Source organism: Sphaeramia orbicularis, chromosome 17, assembly GCF_902148855.1.
Source record: "Sphaeramia orbicularis chromosome 17, fSphaOr1.1, whole genome shotgun sequence".
NCBI classification, from domain to species: domain Eukaryota; kingdom Metazoa; phylum Chordata; class Actinopteri; order Kurtiformes; family Apogonidae; genus Sphaeramia; species Sphaeramia orbicularis.
In genome coordinates this window covers 6,039,738-6,063,591 of record NC_043973.1, presented here as the reverse complement: position 1 = coordinate 6,063,591, position 23,854 = coordinate 6,039,738, and the positions used below count along the sequence as shown (strand labels likewise).

Here is a 23,854-nt window from a genome sequence, read left to right as displayed (position 1 = left end):
TGCTTGCAGTTTACAGCAACTGTCATGAGAGCACACAGAAGGGTGTTTGCTTTCCATTCCAGCACACCGGTGTCAGAAAAAAGTTTACAGCAGTTCAGTAAAATAAATAAGCCTGCCAGGCGGCTAGGCAGGGGTACTGGTTGGTTGTTAAGGTGACCCAGTGATAGACAACTTGTGTTTGACTGAGGACAAATGAAGCATAATTACCCCTGAATAAACAAATTGTATAGGGCACCAAGACTTTTAAGGTTCATTCCACTGATTACAGTGCCACAAAGTTGAAGTTCTTATTTGTATTTCAGTCAGGAGAGAACTAGAAAGCTTTCGATATATGTATATTAAAATATGATGGTAAAAAGGAATGGACTTTGGTGCTTAGACCCCATTAAAACGACCACCATGTGAATTCTGGAGAAAAATCCCCTGAAGCCTAGGCACTAGTGGAAGTGGTGGAGAAGAATGAAGCTGATGAGATGCCAAAAGATTTCAGAAAGTTAAACCAGGACCAGATGATAGCGATGAATTAGTAGAATCACTAGAGCCAAAAAACAAGTGACAGGTGAATGAGAGTGGAGTGATGGAAAATGTAGAAATGTTACAGCTCATGTTTGATGGGCTAACAGGGAAGGTGTCAAAGTGTGATTGGATGAAGATGGAAATCAACTGATTGGGAAACTGTGATTGTGACATAGAAATCTTGTAAAGGCAGTTGGTTGTCCTGACTAAATTTTGGCTAAACTTCATTATTATGATGCCTTGACATGTGCGCATGTGCCATACTTTAAGACTATTATCTATCAAATGATATTAGCATTAGCAATATCAAATTTGGGGGAATAACTTACCTTGGTGAGTTTACTAGTTTGTTTTTTTAGTTGTTTTTTTGTTTGTTTGTTTTTTTATTATTTTGTCATTACTTTTCTCATTTTGTTGATATTTGGTTAATGTTTTTGTTAATTTTGACTTAATGTTATTTGATGTTATGAAAGCCATTATATGCTAGAACCATTTTCCAGGTGGAATTGTTGATAATTGTGAGGCTTGCAGTTACGGGGCAGACAGACGAGAAGGCCAGGGTAAAGACACTCTTAGTTCCTAATGATGCAGTGAGACCAGAATGCTAGTGCATTATTGTGTTTCTCTGCAAAAGGGATGTGATGCTGTTGTCAAGGGGGCCAAATTAAATAGACCATTACATTAGAATTCTGGATTTCTTTCAATTTTAACATTGGAAAGTCAAAAAAATATATAATATTGGTTGTGCCATTTTTGATATTTATATTAATGTTTATTTATTACGCAGTTTCTCTGCCCCTTCACTGTCCTTGCAAAAACACATTTGTTTTGTGCTGTCAGTCATTATATCAGGCTGCATGGCAGTTTCATTTTTGTTCTGTGCTCAAAACATCAGTTATTCTGCAAGCTGAGCTCAGAGGGTGACTCACAGCTTTAATAACAGCCCATATGTGCTCTACTCCCATGACATCTCCTATTTTGTGAGGTTAGGTCTGTTCTGTAAATTATGTTTTCCAGCTATTCCCTGTCGTCCAGGCTTTTTTGTAGTTTAGTTTCCTGAACATTGTGTTATTTTTCTGCACTTTTCATATAATTTTCAGAGGCCAATGACAGTGAAAGGCTAAAATGAACATTGCATCTATTCATGAAGGAATAGGCACCTCCTTTCTGCTCTAACTCCCTATACCTGACCTCCATGAGGCTGTAATCTGAAACCTGTGTGCTGCCTGTCACCTGGAACAAACGAGGAAGTAGAGAGTGCACAATATTTTTTCAAAGCCTGACAGACCTGAAAGTCCATTTGTGGATAAATGATTACACACAATGATTTTCAAATTCGCCACACATGTTCTTTACCACTTGGAGAGATGCAGTGGCCAGTTAGATGCCCGAATTAAAATTTTTGGACTTTTTACAAATTTTTTAAAATTTCCACTTAGAAAATTTGTCCATTCCATTTCTTGGACACTATTCACTTGATGCTTTTCAAATTTGACACACATGTTCTTTATCACCAGGAGAGTTGCAGTGCACAGTTTAATGGCTGGATTTCATTTTCTGAATATATTTTTGTACAAATTTTTTAAAGGTTTTTGAAAACATTATAAGTTAAGTCTCAAAATTAATCCCTGAGTAAGCAGGGTATCAGTGAACAGGAGGGGCAAAGTGTTGTGTGACCGAGCAGGGGTATTAGTAAGCTCTGCTTGCTTTTTCATTTATTTAAGGTTCATTTTCAGAGTATTTTTGTTTTTAGAAATTAGTAGTAGTAGTTCTAAATGTAAGCATCAGCACCCTAATTATTAATATCTGTCAGTGCAGTAGTGTTAACTAACAGCTGAACTGGGTGGAATAGTCTAAAATGTTCTCACTAGAAACATTTTTGTTACCCTCGGCCACACTGGCTGCAGGGTATTGTCATCAGTTGGTCATCTGCCTGTCTGTCTGTCTGTCTTGCTGTCTGTTTGTCCATGTACGTGCAAACACATTGGCATGCACCAGTGGTTCTCAACTGCAGGGGGGAGAGCTCATGTTCACTTTCTCACAGCTTTATCGAAACATCTTCCACATACAGGTCTAGGGCTGGATAAAAAATCAATTTGATGGATTTTAGATAGATTTTTTTTTTTTTTTTTTTTAACATTTTGCGTAATCATGTAATAGTGGATGAGATCGATTTTTCAGAACAGGACCGCAAGTATCTGACCCAGGTGCCGATGATGTAGAGGCGTGACCAGCTCCATCTCGCAAGCCCCTGGGGGATACTGAGCATCTCAATCTTGCTTGTAATAGTTGTAGCATGGGAGGGCTCCGGAGGAAGGGTGGGGAAAACCTCGGCCTCAAACTCGTACCCACAGTGCGGAGGAACTGGGCACCTGGACTGTCTGGTCAGCAGAGGCTCACTGAGGCGGGTCACAGAAGCCAGTCGGTCTAGGATTATTAACTTGGATCCACACTCAGCCATAGGTGATACTAATGGTTGAGTGTGGAGTTAGAGGAACAGTAAAGCGACTGTCATTGTAGAATTATGTACCGAGGTCTGTATTGAGAACAGATTGAGGTCCATGAACAGGGGGGCGTCCAGCACATCGTCTGTTCATCTGTATGGTAAAATGGACTGAACTTATATAGCACATTTCCTTCATAGTGCCCAAAGCACTTTACAATTCCTCGCATTCATCCCATTCACACACACATTCATACACCAGTGGGTGACTGCAGTGGGTGACTGCTGCCATGCAAGGCGCTGCCTGGCCCTACTGGGAGCAATTTTAGGGTTCAGTGTCTTGCACAAGGACACTTCGACATGTGGACAGTTGGAGCCAGGATTCGAACCTTTGGCCGACCCTTTGGTCATTGGACGACCCGCTCTACCAACTGAGCCAGAGCTGCCCATGTATGTGCAAAAACTTTGGCGTGGACTGAAGGCCAAGGGTTTTCAAGTGCATGCACATTATGTTCAGCCAATACTGATAATTATCATCATACATACAAAATATTTATGTCTTAAAAGACTGTTAGAAGACTTAGTTTTGTCCTGAGCCGCAGGAGGCAAAATCAAGGGGAAAAAGTGAAAGAATTTAAAATAAATCCCATGTTTTAGCCACTTTCTCCCCTCAGTCTAAATCAGATGAAATCAGATACAGATTACATTTAAAGATAGTTGAACCTGACACAAATCATACTGTTATGGAAAAATTAAAACACTCCCACCAAGCGTCTGTGTGAAGCCACAGAGTAGAGCAATAGGGTTATGTCTAAGGAAATCTGAGCAATGATCTATAATTACAGCTGTCAATTATGTATTTAACCCCTTACCTGTCAGAAAACACCTATAATTAAAACCGCAAGCGGTGTTAAGGCCCTCGCCCTCCCGTGCGACCACCTCCCCGCGTGACCGCCAAGGGCACCGACAGTGAGAGGACACTGTATCATGGACTCCATCCGGCATTCTGCGAGATAAGCATAGTTTTATACTTCTGACAATGACTGTTGAATCGTGAGCTCATCACAGCTACTCCCAACATTTGATCAAAAATGTAGATAATAACGTTTGATCACACATGTGTGTAGGTGATTTTCACCCAGTTTTGTCCAAATTGGATGTAAACCCGAGGAGGAGATGATGAAAGTATGAGGGGTGGGATTCTGCCAAAAACCCATTCATTTCTATGGCACAGTTTTGATGTTGTCATGACAACACGATTGTAAATAGGGGTGTGTCCTCATTGGCTTTTTGGTTCAGTTTGGCATGAGGGATGTGTGTGCCAAATTTCTTTTGCCTATGTCAAAAAATTTTATCACTCCCATTCAAAAACTGTAGGGGGCATCAGAGAGCCATTTTACAATCCACCTATACGAGTTCCATATCATCATGTTCAGGTTGTCATTCCGCACAAATGTTACTTTGGGTCCAACTCAATCTGACACCGTATGTGTGAGATATACACACTTTTATACTTCTAAAAATGGCCGCTTCATTGTGAGGTCATCACAGCCACGCCCAACATTTGATCAAAAATGTAGGTGATAACTTTTGATCACACATGTGTGTAGGTGATTTTCACCCAGTTTGGTCCAAATTGGATGTAAACCCTAGGAGGAGATGATGAAAGTATGAGGGGTGGGATTTTACAGGTCCACACTTCCATCCAATATGGCCAACTTCCTGTTGCTTTTAGGGCGGGGCCATAATATAATTTTTTACTTGTCCTACCATGAGCTATGTCTGGACCAAGTTTCATCTTTCTACATTGAAATTTTTTTTGGGCGGGTTCCCATTCATGCAGTGTATTTGCATATTTTGAGGGGGTGTGGCCAAGTCACTTTTCAATATTTTGAAAATTCTTCTTGCTGGAAAATTCTACTTTTCCACAGTGTAATTTTCCATGTGTGTACCATTAGTGGAACATAGAGAGTTTTTCGTCAATAGAGTCGTTGTACCAAAACCCCATTCATTTGAATGGAACAGTTTTGGTGTTGTCATGGAAACACAATTGTAAATATGGGTGTGTCCTCATTGGCTTTTTGGTTCAGTTTGGCGTGAGGGATGTGTGTGCCAAATTTCTTTTTCCTGTGTCAATAAATTTTTTTCACTCCCATTCAAAAAATGTAGGGGGTGCCAGAGAGCCATTTTACGATCCAACTATACAAGTTACATATCATCGTGTCCAGGTTGTCATTCTGCACAAATGTTACATTGGGTCCAACTCAATCTGACACTGTCTGTGCGAGATATACACACTTATATACTTCTGAAAATGGCCGCTTTATTGTGAGGTCATCACAGCCACGCCCAACATTTGATCAAAAATGTAGGTGATAACTTTTGATCACACGTGTGTAGGTGATTTTCACCCAGTTTGGTCCAAATTGGATGTAAACCCTAGGGGGAGATGATGAAAGTATGAGGGGTAGCATTTTAGAGGTCCACACTTCCATCCAATATGGCCGACTTCCTGTTGGGTTTAGGGCTGGGCCATAATGTAATTTTTTACTTGTCCTACCATGGGCAATGTCTGTGCCAAGTTTCATGTTTGTATGATGAAAAAAATTTGGGGAGGGCGCCCATCCGCGTAATGTATTTTGATTTTTGAGGGGGTGCTACCGAGTCATTTTGCGATATTTTTTCTTTGTGACTTCAAATTTAAAAAAATTTTCGCAGGGCTTGAATTTTTAATCAAATAAAATTGACTCTTCGTCAATGTTCAGGGGGTCAAATTTGCGTTCAAAGTGGCGAGAGAGAAAAATAAATAAATAAATAACGGAACCATGCGATTTTAATAGGCCCTGGCCGACATGTATGTCTGGGCTCAGGCCTAATTAGAGTCTGCATCACAGGGTAGATTTTCTACAGCCTGAACATTTTTGCCTGAGTCCACGTAAGTGGGTAGACTGTGTTCCCTCAGAGCACTTGAATTACAAAGTAGTGCAAGAAAACTATGGATTTTTTCCTTGATTTCCTCAGTGATGCCAAAACTATTCATTCGTTAATTATTGTTAATGCAAATAATAATTAGATAACTTGGTGGAAATGAGTAAATGATAAACAAGTGGTGCCAGGCACAACAAATCCTGCCCCTTGCACATACTTCGCCCATTATAAGTAGATGGGAAGATTTTAAAAATTCATTAAAAATTTTAACTTTGATCTACTGTTCCCAAAATGTAGTGAGATCCATTCGGGGTCACTGACAATTTATAAAGTCAATTTCGTTTGAGTTCAACCAATGGTTTTGCTGCTACAGACATGTGAAATTTCGCCTATTATAAGTAAATGGGGAAAAAACAAAAGATTTTAAAAATTCATAAAAAAAATTTGAAATTTTGACCTACTTTCACCAAAATGTAATGAGATCTATTCTAGGTCACTAGCAATCTATAAATCAAATTTGGTATGAATTCAACCAATACTTTTGCTGCTAGAGTGTTGTTGAAGTTTATAAACAAACAAACCGAACCGAAAACAACACCCCTTGCCTCCCCTTCGGGGGGGCGGGGTAATTACTTGACTATTATTGCCACCACTGATAACAGTCTATACATCTCCTGACACAGCACAGGTTGTCTTTGTCTGACCCAGAGCGCATTGCATTTTTACTGTTAAGATAGTACTCCTGATGCAGCATACACTAGTGTTGCCTTCAGAGCAACATGTATAAAATGTTCTTTTGCTACTGTTGAAGAAATAATAACTGTTGAAATGACGATGTCAGATGTCAGTCTGTAATTTGCTGATCTGGGTTCTGAGCTCATGCAGTGAGTCTAACTGAAACTGATGCTTTACACTTAGGATAGAGTGTAAAAGCAATTAGTATTAATTATAAAATTTTGTTGGCACATATGAGACAACACACTGCAGCGTCACAGATAAATTTGACATAACTACATGTAGACTACGGTTTACTTCTTCAGATACTGTCAAAATATGTCAGTAATGTCCAAAATGAGTTTCTCTTCAGTTAACACAACAAAAAGTTTCACATTTTGTATCGGGACTCTGCACCAAAGTATAATCACAGACCTGGATCATGCCTAGTATACACCTATGACAGCTTTCCTCAATTACTGGCTGTGTTTTTCCTAAAACCCAAACCCAGGATCAGAAGAGAGGCTGGAGTCCACTTAAGCAGCCAGGGCTCGGTCCTCAGCTTTAATTCCTTAATGGCTGCTTTGACCCTCTGGCCTCATCTTTTCTCTCAGCTCAAATTATTTTCCAATTGGCTTCACTTTGTGCAGCTCTTGGCTACTGTGATTGCATTAGTATCAGCCTGAACACAGAACAAGGCTTTTTTTCCACAGGCTACATTCGTGTTCATTCCGTGTGTGCATGTCTTTGCGAGGCAAGACCATATGTGTCTTTCCAGATGTTTGTGAGTGTTTGCACCTTTGTCTATTTCAGACATTGATTTATTGATTGAAATGTTTTCTGTTTCACCCTAATATGGTTATTTTTCTAAACAGTAGTTTCCCCCTCTGTTTAAGAAGCCAATTCTGTTCACAAGATCTTTGTTTTACTGAATATATCTAGACACACTACAATGACAAAATGACTAGAACCTGTTGCAAACTCAGAAAAACAGTTTGTGAAAAATAGTTTGTGTTGGATTTAATCTGTGGTCACTGTGGACCGTTGCACAGTAATATGGGATGCAGCAGATGGTGAGGCTTTAGTCTGTCATTAAGATGAGCTGCTCTTTAAGTTATAAACCTAAGTTAAATTATTGTTGGTTTTGGTTCTTGAAGTATGAATTATGTTCATCATATTATATTAATTTCACCACAACACCGGTACACTTGTCTGTCTCCACGTATCTGTGCTGACTGTGATCTATTGCAGATAAAACACTGACTGAAGTATATGATCTATATTTGGTATTTTAGGTGCATATTCGTTATAGCAACAGTGTATGCATGAATTTAAGTGTTATATCATTTTCTAATCTCTTTGCTTTCCATACGGATACACAACACAAAGTTTTTCAAAATTGTCACTTCATTTTAGTGGTATCAAACGCACTTAATGTGGACAGGCCAAAAATTCTAGTGTTAAATGTAGATTTGGGTTTATATTAGGGTAAGGGTTAAGGCTTTAATATATATGGAACAGATTAATGATATATTTACAGGTTATTTATCCCCAGAAAAAACTTAATGGCAGCTCAAAAAAAGAGACAGAAATTGGCAATCAAAACCAGTGATCAGTGAACTACTTTCAGAATATTTCACATAGTCTATACTATTCTATAGAGTATTTTTACAATATATCTTCAATTCAGTCCCCAGTCTGTCTTCCATTGACAACAATCTGATTCCAATATTGATGAAGGATGATGTCCTAGATCTTAGTGATCTTAGCACAGCTGCTTCTTGGTTTAGGATGTTGTGACATGGATGATTGTCCAAAATATCCTACATTTTATGGAGAGATCTCTCCACAACAGTTCCCAATGAGTCTGGCTTCTCTCTGTATACTGAACCATTTTTGAAAGAAAATACTGAATATTTGATGGTGAATATTATATATTATACACATTTTGTAACCCTGGTCTATTTGTGTGGTCATACTATTCCATGTGTTATCCTTAGTTCATTGTTATAATATTACTTTTTCAACTAATCATACAGTGTTGTTTATATGATATCAGTTCCACAAATTGTGATTGATTGATTTATTTATTTGCATTGTGAAAGGCAAAAAGCCTATCCTGTTTTCTTCTCACAGAGAAGAAAATAAGTGCTTTGAGATTATTTTTACTTTTGATTTGGTCTTGTATAAATAAACCTGAGCTGAATTCAAACTGACTTGCATCAAATGAGAATATAAATGTGAGAAAATGAGAATGTGAAAACATTCTGCTCCACATATTAGTCAAAGTTGTCTGGGGCAAAACATGAAATGGGTCTTGAGCACACCATTTGCAGTTTAACAGTCACAGCTACCTGCTGGTGCTACTACTCTGCAAGTGGAAATCAATTTCTGATGACCCAACTAAAAACAGTGTAGGTGTGAAAAGTCTCTGGCACTTATCCACTGCTGCAAAAGCTGTAGACCAAAAGACCTTTAACTTGTTAAAACTCTAGTTTGGACAAACTTTTAATGCCAGATGAACATAAAAAAAGCATGATATGTTCAAACTGGGAGATGTAGCCCTATATTCCTGTGGGGGATGCTGCTGTCATAAAAAGCTGCTGAACTCAGATAATCTCTTTAGATGACAGCTATGTAAAGTTAATAGGTGGAAAGGAAAGAGAGGCAGGTTACAGTAGGAGTAAAAAAAAATGTTTTTCTCTCATGGTGTAATTAGGCCATTATCTGATCCTCAGGCCTTATTATTCATTTGGAGCAACAGATACCCCTCCTCCCATTTTCCTCTTCCCCAACCCCCTCCATCCTTTTTCATTGGTCTTATTTTATGACATTTGCATATGGCAACTTGTCTGTGTGAGAAAATGATTGTATCTCCACAAAACTTACCCATCAAACTCTATGGCCTTTTCTCCTGCTGCTCTGCTGCACTTTCTGTTCAGTTTTGTTTTCCATTTTCTGTCTTCAGTCTATCCACCTTTTCTTTCTCTCTATCTCACTTCCTCTCCTCCTCCACCTCCCTCTTTTCTCCCTTATCTGTCTTTTCTGCCTTCATCCACCCTGTATTAGCCCTACAGACGGGCCGTTATGTAACAGTCAGGTGATGTGTTGGCCCATTGAAGGGCCTTAAAGGCCTACTGCTCTGACAGACACAGCTCCCCCCTGCTACTAACTGCTCCATCTGTGTATTCATCAATGTGTGGAAGATAGAATAGCAGGGTGTGAAGCATGTTCATGGTGAGAGTCACTTCTTTGCTTTTGTTGGAATATTTCTATTAGTTATTCTTTAATCCAAGTAGGAAATTCAAAGGCAAAAAAAATGTTTCCACATATCCCCACTATGACATAGATTAACGTTTGACATAGACAGTGTGAGTGATTCCTTAAAGGAGCTTTGATACTGAAGTTCCCATCATGATAAAACATGAATGATACATGATTAGTCTGTGACCATTTGTGCAGTCAAACCACTACAGAAACTCTCTTTTGCTTTTTAATGACAAACCAAATTAAAGCAGCAATAATCAGGCCCTCACTCCTTGATGCATTGCACTGTGGGAACTGGAATTCTTGTAGATGTTATACCAAAGAGTTAAATATTGCATGCTCTGTATCAAGTCCTGGGCATAGCAAAAATTGTATATTTAACCCAAAATAGCCATGAGGCCTTTTTTCAGTGTGGAAAAAAATGCATTGTTTTAATTTCAGAATTTTGATTAGCATAGAAGTGCTAATGTTTCAAAAAGCACCCAAAACATTTGAACCAACTGCAACCAGTAGATCTAAGAAACATCATCTGAGTTGGTTTGGAGGTGGTGTCAAAAATTGGCTTGGATGCTGCATCTAAGCCTAATAATGGCAGGGAAAACCCATCCAAAACATTTTTGTGCATCAGAATCGGAGACATGTATCTACCAAATTTGGTGCAGGTGACATCTTATGTGGATACTGTACCATACTGTCCTCTTCCACTTATCTGGTTCTGGGTCGAAGGGATAGCAGCATCAGCAGAGGAGCACAGACAGCCCTCTCCCTAGCCACTTCCACTAGCTCCTTCGGGGGAATCCCGAGGTGTTCCCAGGCCAGCCGACAGATGTAATCCCTTCAGTATTTCCTGGGTTGGCCCTGGGGTCTCCTCCCAGATTGACATGCAGTTCCCCAAGGAGGCGTCCAGGAGGCATCCTCACTAGATGCCCAAACCACCTCAACTGGCTCCTCCTGACGTGGAGGAGCAGCGGCTCTATCCTCAGATGTCCGAGCTTCTCACCCTATCTCCAAGGTTGAGCTTGGCCACCCTGCGGAGGAAACTCATTTTGGCAGCTTGTACTTGCAACCTTGTTCTTTCGGTCATTACCCAGAGCTCATGACCATAGGTGAGGGTCAGAACATAGATCAACCAGTGAATTGAGAGCTTCACCTTTTGGCTTAGTTCCCTCTTCACTACAATGGATTGATTTAGTGCCCGCATCACCACAGATGCTGCCTCGATCTACCTGTCGATCTCCCGCTCCACTCTACCCTAACTCATGAACAAGATCCTGAGATACTTAATCTCCTCCACCTGAGGTAGGACTTCCTTCCCGATCTAAGTGAGCACTCCACCCTTTTCTGACTGAGGACAATGACCTCAGACTTGGAGGTGTTGATCTTCATCCCAGTCGCTTCACACTTGGCTGTGATTACATCATCGGCAAAAAACACGATATGTAGGTACTAATTTTATTAAAATTGCCTTTGGATGTTAGTGAGACATTTTGGAATGCCCGAGCCATATATAATATATTACATTTCGCACACCTGTCAGTGTGGTACTTTGCTGGATCTACAGTGATGAAGAAGAATATGATTTAATCGATGTACTGACTCTACTAATATTGAAAATAGAGCTAATGAGCTATTTCTAACTGCAGTAATTACAGACACCCTCTTTATTCCCACTGGGCCTCCCACATAGTACTGTATAATAGTGCATTGTTTCCCTGTGTCACAAGGAACACTCCTGGTTTGTTTATGCACCACTCAGACAGGTTGTGCACTTCTTTAGCATAATCATTCTTGTCTGTTTGGAATGATTAGGGCCTTCATAATGCTCTACCACTTAATGCCTGTGCCAAAAAGGTGATGTGATATCTCGTATTTGTCCGAGTTCCAGTAAAGTAATGCTAAACTGAACAGCACAGGTTTTGATGAAATTGGACAGAAGCATGGGCCATGGACCAAGGAAAATCCTTGTAAAATTTTGGAGCAGGTCCATAAAACATCTGTAAGTAGAGCCTAGGTTTATTTCCAAGCTCTATTTTTCACTTTCTTCAACACTGGAGAGCCCTAGATTAATTTAAAACATTCACTATACTGTACTCAGAGCAAGGTTAGTTCTAGAGGTGCATTTGATATAGTTGATGGGTTTGAGTAATTTTTGCAATTTCTTCAATATATCTGTTTTCCAGTTTCCAGTAATCCAATCTAGAAAATCAACAACAGATTAACTGGGAATGAAAAATTTGCTGCAGCCCCATATACAGGGGTTGGACAAAATAATGGAAACACCTAACATTGTGGCATCATAGAAGGTGTTTCCATTATTTTGTCCAACCCCTGTAGTTCTCCACTTCTGTTTATTGTTGCCTTCAGGGTGACAAGGCTGACTGGCCTTTCCAACACAGTGTCACACACAATTTGTTTTTGCTCATATTGAAACATTTTCATCCCATGCTGTTGCATGTTGGAAAACACTCATGTCACCCGGTTTGAATTAAAGTCTGTTTGCATATGTGCATGTACTTAGTAGGTAATTGTGCTGTGCCTTAGCACAGTAAGAAGGGTAACGGTTAAATACAAACAAAAACTCACCAGTGGCAACAACTAAGACCATCAAGACATTTGTTACAATGGTAACAGCCTGTTAAAGTACTAGTGGCACCAACTTAACATTTAGTAATTCCCTAAATTACATTACAGACTATTGTGGATGTGGCTTTCCAATTGCTGTAAAATATTGTTGAGCTGCACAATTAATTAAATTGCTATCTTTGTCTTTGCAATCATATAATCATATAATCACTTAATTAAGAATGTGTAATATGTGAAAATGACAGACTATTCTATGTTTGTGTGCTATTTATCTACAACCTTGTATAGTATATCAGGTGTGTCAACATGCTGGACAGCACTGAAGATTAAGTGCCATTGACTTTGCTAACTAAGAAAGTAGATTCAGGAGACCTTTTGTTCATCACATTTGTAAATAGCAATGTTGTCAACAAAATTGCAACAGCCGTACTATAATGTGTAAGAAAAAAATTCCTTGAATATCTTGTAGTGGGGCTGTCAATGTGTGACATAATTATATACCGGTTTGCAGAGCTGCATTTGTTTAATGTAAACAGATTTGAAATTTTTTTAATGTCATATTTGAAAACGTGCATAATACATTACATTTGTAACTCCCTGCCATATAATGCAGAGAGATATAAAGGTCAGCATGTCTGTCTGTCATTTTATGATTATGATATCAAATTTAATCAGGTACTGTTTTTTAGCAAAATCTTCAACAAAAATCTAGATGAGGTGATGAGACACTAAAAAGAGAAGTGAAACCATGGAGATCTCAGGTTGGTCCAACCAGAATAGTCACTGTGTCAATATGTGTGTACATCATTTATGTTGCATAACAACATCTTTCAATAGCCAAGCCAGGCTAATGGAACATCACCAAAAGGTCAGAGCAGGTTTTCAAGTAGGGTCTAGCTTGATAAATTGAGTTAAAGTGTCAATAACTTTTCTTTCACCTGAAAAAAACATTTTATTATGAAAGTTGTAGATTACAATTGATCATTTCCTCTTCCATTGCTGCATTGCCTGTAACTGCAGCCAGTGCTGAAGATAACATCACAATATGTTTATGTTGCATTGTTATGATGTCTAGCTGCACTTGGGTACAGTTGAACCTAGAAGAATTTCCAAGAAGAATGATGACCTGGGCAGATGAAAACTTACACAGACATACAGTGGAAATGTAATATTCTAGTACTAAAACCGAGGCAAGCTGATACCATGTGGAATAAGGTGATGTGGGATTTTAATGAAGTACTAGAGATTTTGCCTTTAATCTCTACCTATGTGTCCCTTGTTCTCTCTGAAGGTGCTGATATTTGCTGAAGATGAGTAATGGGGGCAGAAATACCCCGGAGCCCTCCAGAGGGGCCGAGTCTCTGAAGAGGAAGGACTGTCAATCAGACCTCCTTGGTCCCAGGTGAGGCCCTTCATCCACACCTGTAGTCCTCAACAAACAAAACAAATTATCAGGACTTGGCCGGAATGTTAAACTATATGAATGTTCATTTTGATTATTGTAGATTAGATTAGATAGAACTTTGTTGATCCCTTGGGCAGAGTCCTCAGGACATTGAGGTTCCAATTGCAGCACAACACTGAATGTACACATGTAAGAAATATTACAAGAAATTAGTAATAACAGTAACTGTAAAAACAGTTCTGAAGACAGGCAATTGCACATTAGAAACTACTAATAGGAACAACAAATAACAGTAGTACTAATAAAGTAGTACTAATAATAATATATGTGTGTGTGTGTGTGTGTACATATAAAATCGCAGGATAAAAGTTGTAATAAAGTGATAACTGTAATAGTACATGTAACAACAATATATAAGGAGGAGGAGGAGGAGGAGAAGGAGAGATTGACAACTCCGACAAACAAATATTGCACACTGCATACAATAAACATCAGTGCACAACTTGAAATGCACACTCCCACTAGTGGAGCATTAGACATTTGCTCTATTTCATCCTATTTATCGTCCTTTTTCCTCCTGCTACATCTCCCCTTCCCCCCCGAGTGTAAAGTTGTACAGTTTGATGGCTCGGGGGACAAAGGAGTTTTTAGTCCTGTTTGTTTTACTCCTGGTGAGAAGTAGCCTGTGGCTGAACAGACTTCTCTGTGCGCTGATGACAGTGTGCAGAGGGTGACTGGCATCATCCATTATGGCCAGGAGTTTATTGAGTGTTCTCTTCTCTGCAACTGTCACCAGAGAGTCCAGAGACACTCCAGTTATCAAATTATCAATTTTCATATTTGAATGTTTGTATATTTGATCTGTACAATGGTGAATTAATCACTGTGAAGACATGGAATAATAAACTACCTTAAAATTGAGTGTTAATTTGAGCAAACAAATAAGATCCTCTATCACAACATACAGTATCTGTATTAAAGGGTACCTGTAGTGAATTTTCATTGCAAGCTTTTTCCAAAGATCACGTACAATACTAGTGGTTCTGTCAGGCGACTTACTTGCCCGTTGTCAAGTATGCATGAGTACTAAGTCACTGCTCCATCAGTCAGGCATCGTCAGCGACACGTTGCCTCCTTCGTGGGCTGTTCCAGCACCGGTAGTGATGCAGATTCGTATTGTCTGATTAGCTGGGCTGTGATCAACTGGTCACTGATCCCGTGTAGCAGACACCAGTCTAAGATGACACATTACACTTGTCTACAAGTACAATGCTTCCAGAATAAAAGTAGTGAAATCAAGCCAAAACTGCTGGTTGGCTAAAGTTTCCAAGATACAGTCTTGGGTCAAAATGTGAAATTCGAAAATTAACAAGAGAATGGGTTTTACTCAAAAGGAATATTTGTCTCAGAGCTACCAGATGTACTTCAAAACACTGTCTGCACATTACAATAGATTCAATATACAGTTTCTATCTAGTGGAAGATTTATAAATCTATTGTATAAATGTACCCAAACCAATATATATATATATATATATATATATATATATATATATATATATATGTGTAATAACACTTTATCATATACCTTGAAACCATCAGCAAACCAGCACTTTTGTCATTTGTGTTCCAATTAATCTTATTAAAATACATAACATCTAGCACATTTAATCTCTGAGGTAGATAATTTCTAAAAAAAAAAAAAAATTGTAGACCGGTGTTGTCGGCCAGTACTGTCTCTAGGACAATGGCAGAGTGCAAAGCTTACGGCTGCACAAACAAGCGTGAACACGTGCTTTCCACTCAATCTCCTCACTTACTGCTGCTTGTTTACTCGCACTCATCACCTGGAATCAATGATGGTTCATCACTTGTAGCCGGCAGTGGCTGTTCCCCATAGGTCCTGCCTGTAATTCTCATAATAAAAAGGTCCAGTGTGGTGGATTTATGAGCGTTTTTTGTTTTTTTTTACTGAATTTGCACCTCTCAGGCTTATAAGTAATACACAAAGCACAATTAATGTTGTAAGCATGACCAGTACAGGTACGCTTTAAGATGAGATAATTGCATGACAGCATGACATAATTGTTTGTCTCTTTTTCATTATTCCATTATCTTATGAGCCAAGAATACTTTTCAGTCCTCTTACTGTTCACTGTACTGTACTCTTGTTTGTCCACCAGCCCCAAAAGAAACAGTGAGAGGAGGAATCGGGAGCAGGAAAACAAGTACATTGAGGAGCTGGCTGAACTGATCTTTGCCAACATTAACGACATTGATGATCTCAACGTCAAGCCAGACAAATGTGCCATCCTAAAAGAGACAGTGAAGCAGATCAGACAGATCAAGGAGCAGGGTGAGAATCATCTGTGCCACCAGCTGAGTCCTGTCTATCATAACTGTTCATAATAAGTGTGCTCTGTCACTATCTTTCTAGGATTCCTGCCAAATATCCCTAATGGGGAATTTTCTTTCTACTGTTTTAAGTGGACACTATTGCAATGAGGGTTCAAAGTTCTGCAGTTCTGTCCAACTTCTGCTGGGTTGTGCCAAGAAAGATTATTTTTTTTAGCCCAGATAAATCATGGTATAACTTCAAAGTATGTCCTGCTACTAACATGTTCCACACTAGTTTCAAATCTAGAAACAATTAACTAAACTATTTAACTGTCTAATCTTGTAACTCTAAAACTGCATAAAAATTCAACTCATATTTAAATGTGATACAGTAGAAACTTACACTGATGGTCCAACATTTTTGACTTTTGTGTGACGCTGTTGGACTTCTCTCATGGTCAAGGGAGTAGGTTTGATTTTGACATTGGTGGGGACACAAAAGTGCTCCAAGGCAGCACTCCTGAAAGTTGATGTTTTTTTGCATTTGCAATCATACTTTCACGTCATGTAGAGCTGATCAAACAAGCAAACAATCATAGTCAGAAAAAAAATTTCAGTAATTGACATGTTTAGAATGCATATCTGAATATCTAAAGGCAATACAAGAATTTAATGCATGCTACCATGTCATTCTCATGACTAACATATCCATCATTATTTAACCTCACCTGTGAATTTCCAGCTTCTTCTCCTCTACGTCCTCCAGCTTTTCCTCCTTTATCTCCTTCAGCTTCTCCTCCTCTGCCTCTTTCTGACTCTCTACTGACTGTCACCTGACATAAATATGTTGATGCATAACATGAACAGATTAGGAATACGATGATATTAGAGTTTGATGGTACAGTTATTGCCTGAGCAAACAAGGCTTTTTCTTTCAATTATTACATGTAATTTATTCCCCAAAAATATGGATAAAAGCACATCTAGATCACATTTCGAATCTGAGGTTTTATTGTATTTTCCCCACTAATTTTCTTTATTTGTGTTTTTTAAACAGTTGCTCTCTTCCGTAGAAATACATGAAAATAAGTAAAGTAACATTAAAAAAGTGTATCTGTTTGGCATTAAATATTGTCTTTTATTCAAAATCTGTATTGTTGAACCTCAACAGTTCTATACCCTTGAAGTAACTTACACTTTGACTCCTAAAGAAGTCTCTTCTGACCAGTTTCCTCTTGTTTGACATCCTTCAAATCCTAATTACCAAGCACACATGCACGGATGCGCACGTGCACACACGCAAACAGACACATGTACAAATGTAAATGACACCATTGATATTAAAATCCATCTAGCTGACGTGACCCAGACAGAACAAATGCCAGACTTATTGACAACTTATGTTAGTGGTCCAACTAGCAGGTTCCTTTTACAAGTAGATGGAGTGACAGTGAGGACGACCAATCACATGTATGTTAGCAAAACCGCAGAGCCAATCGGAGAGCGATATTTAGGTTAGAAGTGGGACTTCTAGCAGAGACCAACGATTAACCCTTTGTGTGCCATAATCATTGACTAAATACTATGGACGGCGGTTGTATTGATAGTGACTACACCGTAGTGGCTGGATATTGGTAGGAACGTGTGACAAAAATTTCTTGAAGGAGAAATCATTACACTTTCTCTGCAGATTAGGCTAAGATTTTAGCCAGCATTATCTTGAGTAAAGATGAAAGATACTAAACTTGGTAATTTCACTGTTGATGAAAATGTTATGGCTAATCTATGGCTAACTGTCTTAAGCTTCAATCATGTATATAAATGTGAGCCAATCAGATCAGTTCCCTGATGTTGCCAACTGTTTTCCTAATACAGTTAGGGTTCTGGTTCAGTGGATTTTTCAGCTGTGATAGGAGAGGTGATTGATATGTTCCAATGAATTTAGTTATCCTTACCTTTAGATTTGGTGATATAAATAAGAAGTATAAAATGCATGTGTGTTTGGTCCATGGCAGTGGCGGCTGCTTGTCTTTCAGAGACGGGAAGCTCATTGTCAGCTTGCATCAAAAAAAATGTCAAGTTATTTAAACATAAATTCGGCCCTCCGTTCCTTTTTAAGAAAATGGTCAGTGACCTTATCGTACCAAGTAAACAAGAAAATGTTGAAATTATGTTAAATTGAAACAAGGAAATACAATACGTGTGTTTTATTTACAGTGCAAGAAATAAACAAGTAATTTCATAGTGGTTCCTCTCTCGATTTCACAAGCAGAATGCAAGACGGTATTAAACTGAACTCTGTCAAGTGAAGGAGTATATCTCAAAATAGCTGTCAATCAAACGGATTCAGCCTTTCAACTGATCCTCCAATCAGCATGTGGAAGCCCAGTGTCCAGCCCAGCCGAGGTCCACCCACAGCTCCATTCACCCCCAGAGACGCCGAGCATCCGGGGGCGGGACAACATCGTGGCATTTATCCAATTATCATCCAGTTTTGAGGCAATGAAAAAAACTGTTCCACTCAGTCCCTTTGAAATGCATGGACGCCGAGCATCTACGGGCAAATGCATTGACCATAGATCGTATGAGAAAACAGCACAACGGGAATGTATGAGAAGTTAACAACATTGAGTCCGTTGATTTATGATAAAGCTGATTCTGATCGAACTCGCCTTTGAGATGAACGTGTTCTAACACATTTGTAGTCAATTAAATGTCAACACAACCGTACATATTTAACCATTTAATTTTCATAATTTTAGGGGAAGCCGAGCTTCCCTTGTAGTCTATGAGAAATTGCCTCTGGTCCATGGTTTGGCTACATGACAGACTGTAGAGCTGCTGTAAATGGACCAGCAGCTCAAACTGTTCCTTGTCTCTGACAAAACAGCCATTTTTATTAAAGTTAGATCTTATGAGGTGGGTTCACATTTGCTAGACTATGGATAAGTTTTTGAAGATCATTACAGAAGTTGCCCAATTGTTGTGGAACCAACAGTTTTCGCAAAATATTTTTTTATTCAGCGAACAAAGCCACCTTCCATAGCACTTCATCAAATAGACTGTTGTCTTCCTTTGAAACCCCGAAGGCCATAATATGTTTACATCTACAGAGTGTCTTTAGTCCAAATATCATTGATTTTACCTAGACAGCTAGGAAACAGCTTTGAAAAGAAGAGTTAACTAGATTCTGCCTTTTTGTATACTAATTGGGCACTGGCAGCATTCAAATTTCTTTTTTCCATCTGCTGTCATTTTTTACTGGGCCAAGAACAGGCTGCCTAGCTATCTTTTTAACTATGTAGCTGACAATGTTAGGGAGTAGAACTGAAGCCAATAGTTGATAGGTTATAAACGTATAACTGTGCCACAGGTTAACAAACGAACAAGCTTACTAACTAACTAACTAACTAACTAACTAACCTTTCAGCTAGCCAAACGGTAGGTTGTTTGTTTCTCCACTTTTTTATGCTTTCTGGGTCTAAATCAAGTTCACTGTCATTGTCATATCTGGAGTAAGTAAGTGTTGTACAGTAGAACTCTGCTTTGCTGGTGCAGTCCAGTCTCATTATTATTATTATTATCATCGTTGTTTTTTATTGTAAAGCACTTTGTGAAATCTTTCTGCAAAAAGTGCTATATAAATAAACTGTATTATTATTATTATTATTATTAGTAGTAGTAGTAGTAGTAGTAGTAGTATTATTAGTAGTAGTAGTATTATTAGTATTATTACACCATTTTCATTTACCTCTAATGAAACGATTATCAAAAATATAAATATGCTATATGTAAATTAATTATCCTTTGTGGAGAACTCACGAGAACTCATGAGAGTGTCTTTTAAACTTTGATCATAGCAAATTATTTTTAATTAAGTCTTAGTCAAGTCAATTAAAAAGAGCTCTACTATTTTCCTGCTTTCTGATTGTTCATGTTCCACATTGAATTATTGTATTAATCATGTTAAAACATTTCTAAAAATGTCAGAAAACGTATAAAACAAAAGAAGAATTCATGTTAACAGCATGAATGAGGCAGCACACCTTTCCTTCAGCGGGTGTCCATGGGAGGTGTTTATTGTAAACCAGTGGATTCACAAAGGCACAAAGATTTTTGTAAACGCACTGTCTTGATTAATGCATTTTTTATTGGTTTGAATATTAAGAAACCTACTAAAAATAGTGATTCAAGAACACAACCTGCAGAATTGCTCTTTTTGTCACTGAACTCTGGTAGAGACAAAGAAAAAAATATTTTGAATACAGTGCACACAAACAGATATAAATTTTTAAGGCATGCCTTTCTCAAGTGGTAAATCTGTACAAAACTAACCTTTTCAGAGCCTCATATGGTTCTGCACTGATGTGTTGTGATTCTCTATCACACCTGATGTCACAGAACTACTCTTGTCTCACATCACACTGACCACCACATTCTCTGCCTCATTCCAATTTTGCCACAGTTTGCAGAACCGTGGGTGGAGTTAGAATGGGGTTAGAGTTACAGTTTAATGTCTCCTGTTGGTTATCACGTTGATTAAGAAAAACAGTAGATGATGTGGAAAGGGGATGTTTAAATGACTTCAGTACCCTAGCATCGACTATAGTGCATCGAAGCAAAGAAGTGTATATAGGTGCTTAATTAAATGTTAATTTACCCAAGCAACAACCTCCAAGAAAAAATGAAAACATAAATTTTGACTGTCCATTTGAGTCTCCATCAACCCATGTATTTAAATACTAAGAGAACATTTGACATTAAGAAGAACATTGGATTATTCTGTCACAGAAATTTTTCATAATGTTTTTCACACGGTAAGTACAGGGGTTGGACAAAATAATGGAAACACCTTACCTCAAGATGATAATGCCCCAATCCATACAGCTAGAATTGTTAAAGAATGGCATGAGGAACATTCTAATGAAGTTGAGCATCTCGTATGGCCGGCACAGTCCCCAGACCTCAACATTACTGAGCATTTATGGTCAGTTTTAGAGATTCAAGTAAGACGTCGATTTCCACCGCCATTGTCTCTAAAAGAGTTGGAGGGTATTCTAACTGAAGAATGGCTTAAAATTCCTTTGGAAACAATTCACAAGTTGTATGAATCAATACCTCGGAGAATTGAGGCTGTAATTGCCGCAAAAGGTGGACCTACACCATATTAAATTATATTTTGTTGATTTTTTTAAGGTGTTTCCATTATTTTGTCCAACCCCTGCACATACACACTGTAACCACCCTGATACCTCTTAATATATTACATAAGTGAATGTCAGCGTTAGCATGAATTTTGTTGTTGCATTATATTGTCTAGCAGCTAGCCTGCTGATTAGTGTTTATACATTTCATAAAAGTGTGTTCTTGTGCACATTATTAGTCATGACATAGTTATTGAGAAGCTGCAATCACTCAGGTAACCTTTAAGTTTTTAAAAATTATTAGTGGGTTTTGTGTTCTCAGTAAATTGAAGATATGATTAGTCTGGCTTACTCCCCCCAAGCTCCAGCCTATCATATGTAGTTTTTTGTGGTAAAGAAGTTCCATTAACAAGATTCTAGGAACCTGGCGGAAATCATTGTGAAAAGGATGATTAAAATGATTTCTGTTTCACCTATCATGTGAAATAATCACACTTATTCCAAATATTGTCGGTGTAAATGTTATAATTGTGAAAGGCCTAGTGGGGGCAGAACAAATGTCTTCTCTTGTTCTTCCACAGTTCCACCCTCTTGCCTAATATGGTCAGTCAATTATAGTCTTCAAAAGTTGGCAAGCCATTTAGTGACATTAGGCTATGTCCAGCTTTTATCCATCTTAAACAGATGACAAAATCAAACACCCAGTGCTGTGACTGAAGCACACGCTACCTCTGTTTCCTTTCTTTGACTTTCTCCAATATCTATTCTTATCCTGTGCTTTCATTCATCCTCTCCCCATCACATATTCGTCCACCTTCCGCTCTGCTTTTTACTCCTGCAGTCAGCCAGTTGGTGTCCGAGTTCTGAAACATATATGTTTCAGAAAACAACAGCTGAATAAGCACAGAGAGAGAGAGAGAGAGAGAGAGAGAGAGTTGACGGTCAAACATTCTTCTTATTAATTGATAAGATGAATTTGAAAGTTACAAATTGTATTTTGGTTTATGCTCTCTAGCAAAGCAAAACTTTTTTTTTCTGATCAGCCTCACTGATTTGCTCTCACCAAATGTTCAAGTGATCTTCAGTCACGATAATTTGGTTTTATTTTTACCATATTTCTTTCTCAAAGATGATGGTTCATAGTTTATAACCCAGTTTTAGTAGTTTCAGCTCTCCAAGAAGAGAAGTTGAGACCATTTATACCCAAGCTTCCAGGGAAGACTATAGCCTGATTGCAGTGCGTTAGAAGGCTCACCCAAACCAACTGAGATGAAAACTTTTTGTTTCCTATATGAAATCTGGTCCAGTTTTTTAATGCTTTAGCCAGGGTCATAGGACTTTGCAAGCATTGGTGGTTAACATCAAATTGGTAGCAAAAGAACAAGTATAATGTACATGCAACCTCTGTTATAGGTATGGAATCTATAAATAAATGTTAATCAGTATATTAGCCTTTTGTTAATCAGAAACTCCTGACAAAGTTAATGAAAGTGGCAAGTGACTAATAAGCCATAAGCCTACTTGGAGTCAACATTAGGTGTGCTTTTTAACCTGAATTTCAGTTTGTTCATGTGAAAATAGCACAGTATATCAAAAAAACACATGCTGCAACTTTAATACTCTTTAAGCTACACAATGACCACTCAAGGCTCTGCGCTGACAAGGTTTGAGGGTTGATGACTCAGTCCAGCTTTGGTCCCACAGCAGGAATCTCAGCTATGTGGACTAATGGGGCCATGGAAGGCTTAACAGTCCGATGGTGCAGGCAGAGAGTAGCCTCAAATATGACTACAATTGACAGAATGCACTGCACATTACAGCAATGATATCTGATCTTCATGTTCACCCTGACAGTACATAAACCTATTGCTATGACTGCTTCATGACACTGCTGGAGAACAGAAAGTAGAAGGGCTGGGTTAAATGAGTGTCAGGCCAATAAATGTCAACTGAAGGTCTTCATGTACATGAACACACAGTTGTGGGAGGGTGAGAGTGTTTTCGTCGAAGATGGTATCATCGCAAATCCTACATTGGTATTACAGTTAAACCCCTGACGTTAAACAATGTTTTAATGGGTAAATAGGATACACAGTTTGCTACTTTCTACGGTACCAGGTTTGGCCTAACATGCCATTTTACAACACTGCCAGTAAGTCATACATTCACATTGTGACATTTTGTAAAATAGAATAAAAACTAAAATGTGTGTTTGTTAATTTATTTACACCTTTATTTAGGTGACAAAAGAAAAGATTGACTGATCAACTCAATTACATTTTCAGATTTTGATCCTTGTGATGGAGGCAAAATCAGATTACTGTACGTTTACTATACAGTTTACTGTATGTTTATTTATTCATTTATTTACCTTTATTTAACCAGGAAAACCTCACTGAAATTAAAAATCTCTTTTCCAAGAATGTCCTGGACAAGATGGCCAGTAGTACATTGAATAGTTACAGATACAAACTTTCATACATAAAAAACACAAAATCAAGTCAAACCTTCCAAAGT

General features: G+C 38.4%; 1 protein-coding gene across 4 annotated transcripts in view; it reads left to right on the top strand.

Moving 5' to 3' along the window:
* LOC115437778 (nuclear receptor coactivator 2-like) overlaps window positions 1-23,854 on the top strand; it is an 83,184-nt gene that overhangs the window by 11,931 nt on the left and 47,399 nt on the right. For all 4 annotated transcript variants that reach the window (XM_030161116.1, XM_030161115.1, XM_030161119.1 and 1 more), the window contains exons 2-3: window positions 13,743-13,853; window positions 16,040-16,212. In XM_030161116.1, coding sequence (XP_030016976.1) covers window positions 13,762-13,853; window positions 16,040-16,212 — 265 coding nt within the window. In that variant the 5' untranslated portion in view covers window positions 13,743-13,761. The remainder of the gene's footprint in view (window positions 1-13,742; window positions 13,854-16,039; window positions 16,213-23,854) is intronic.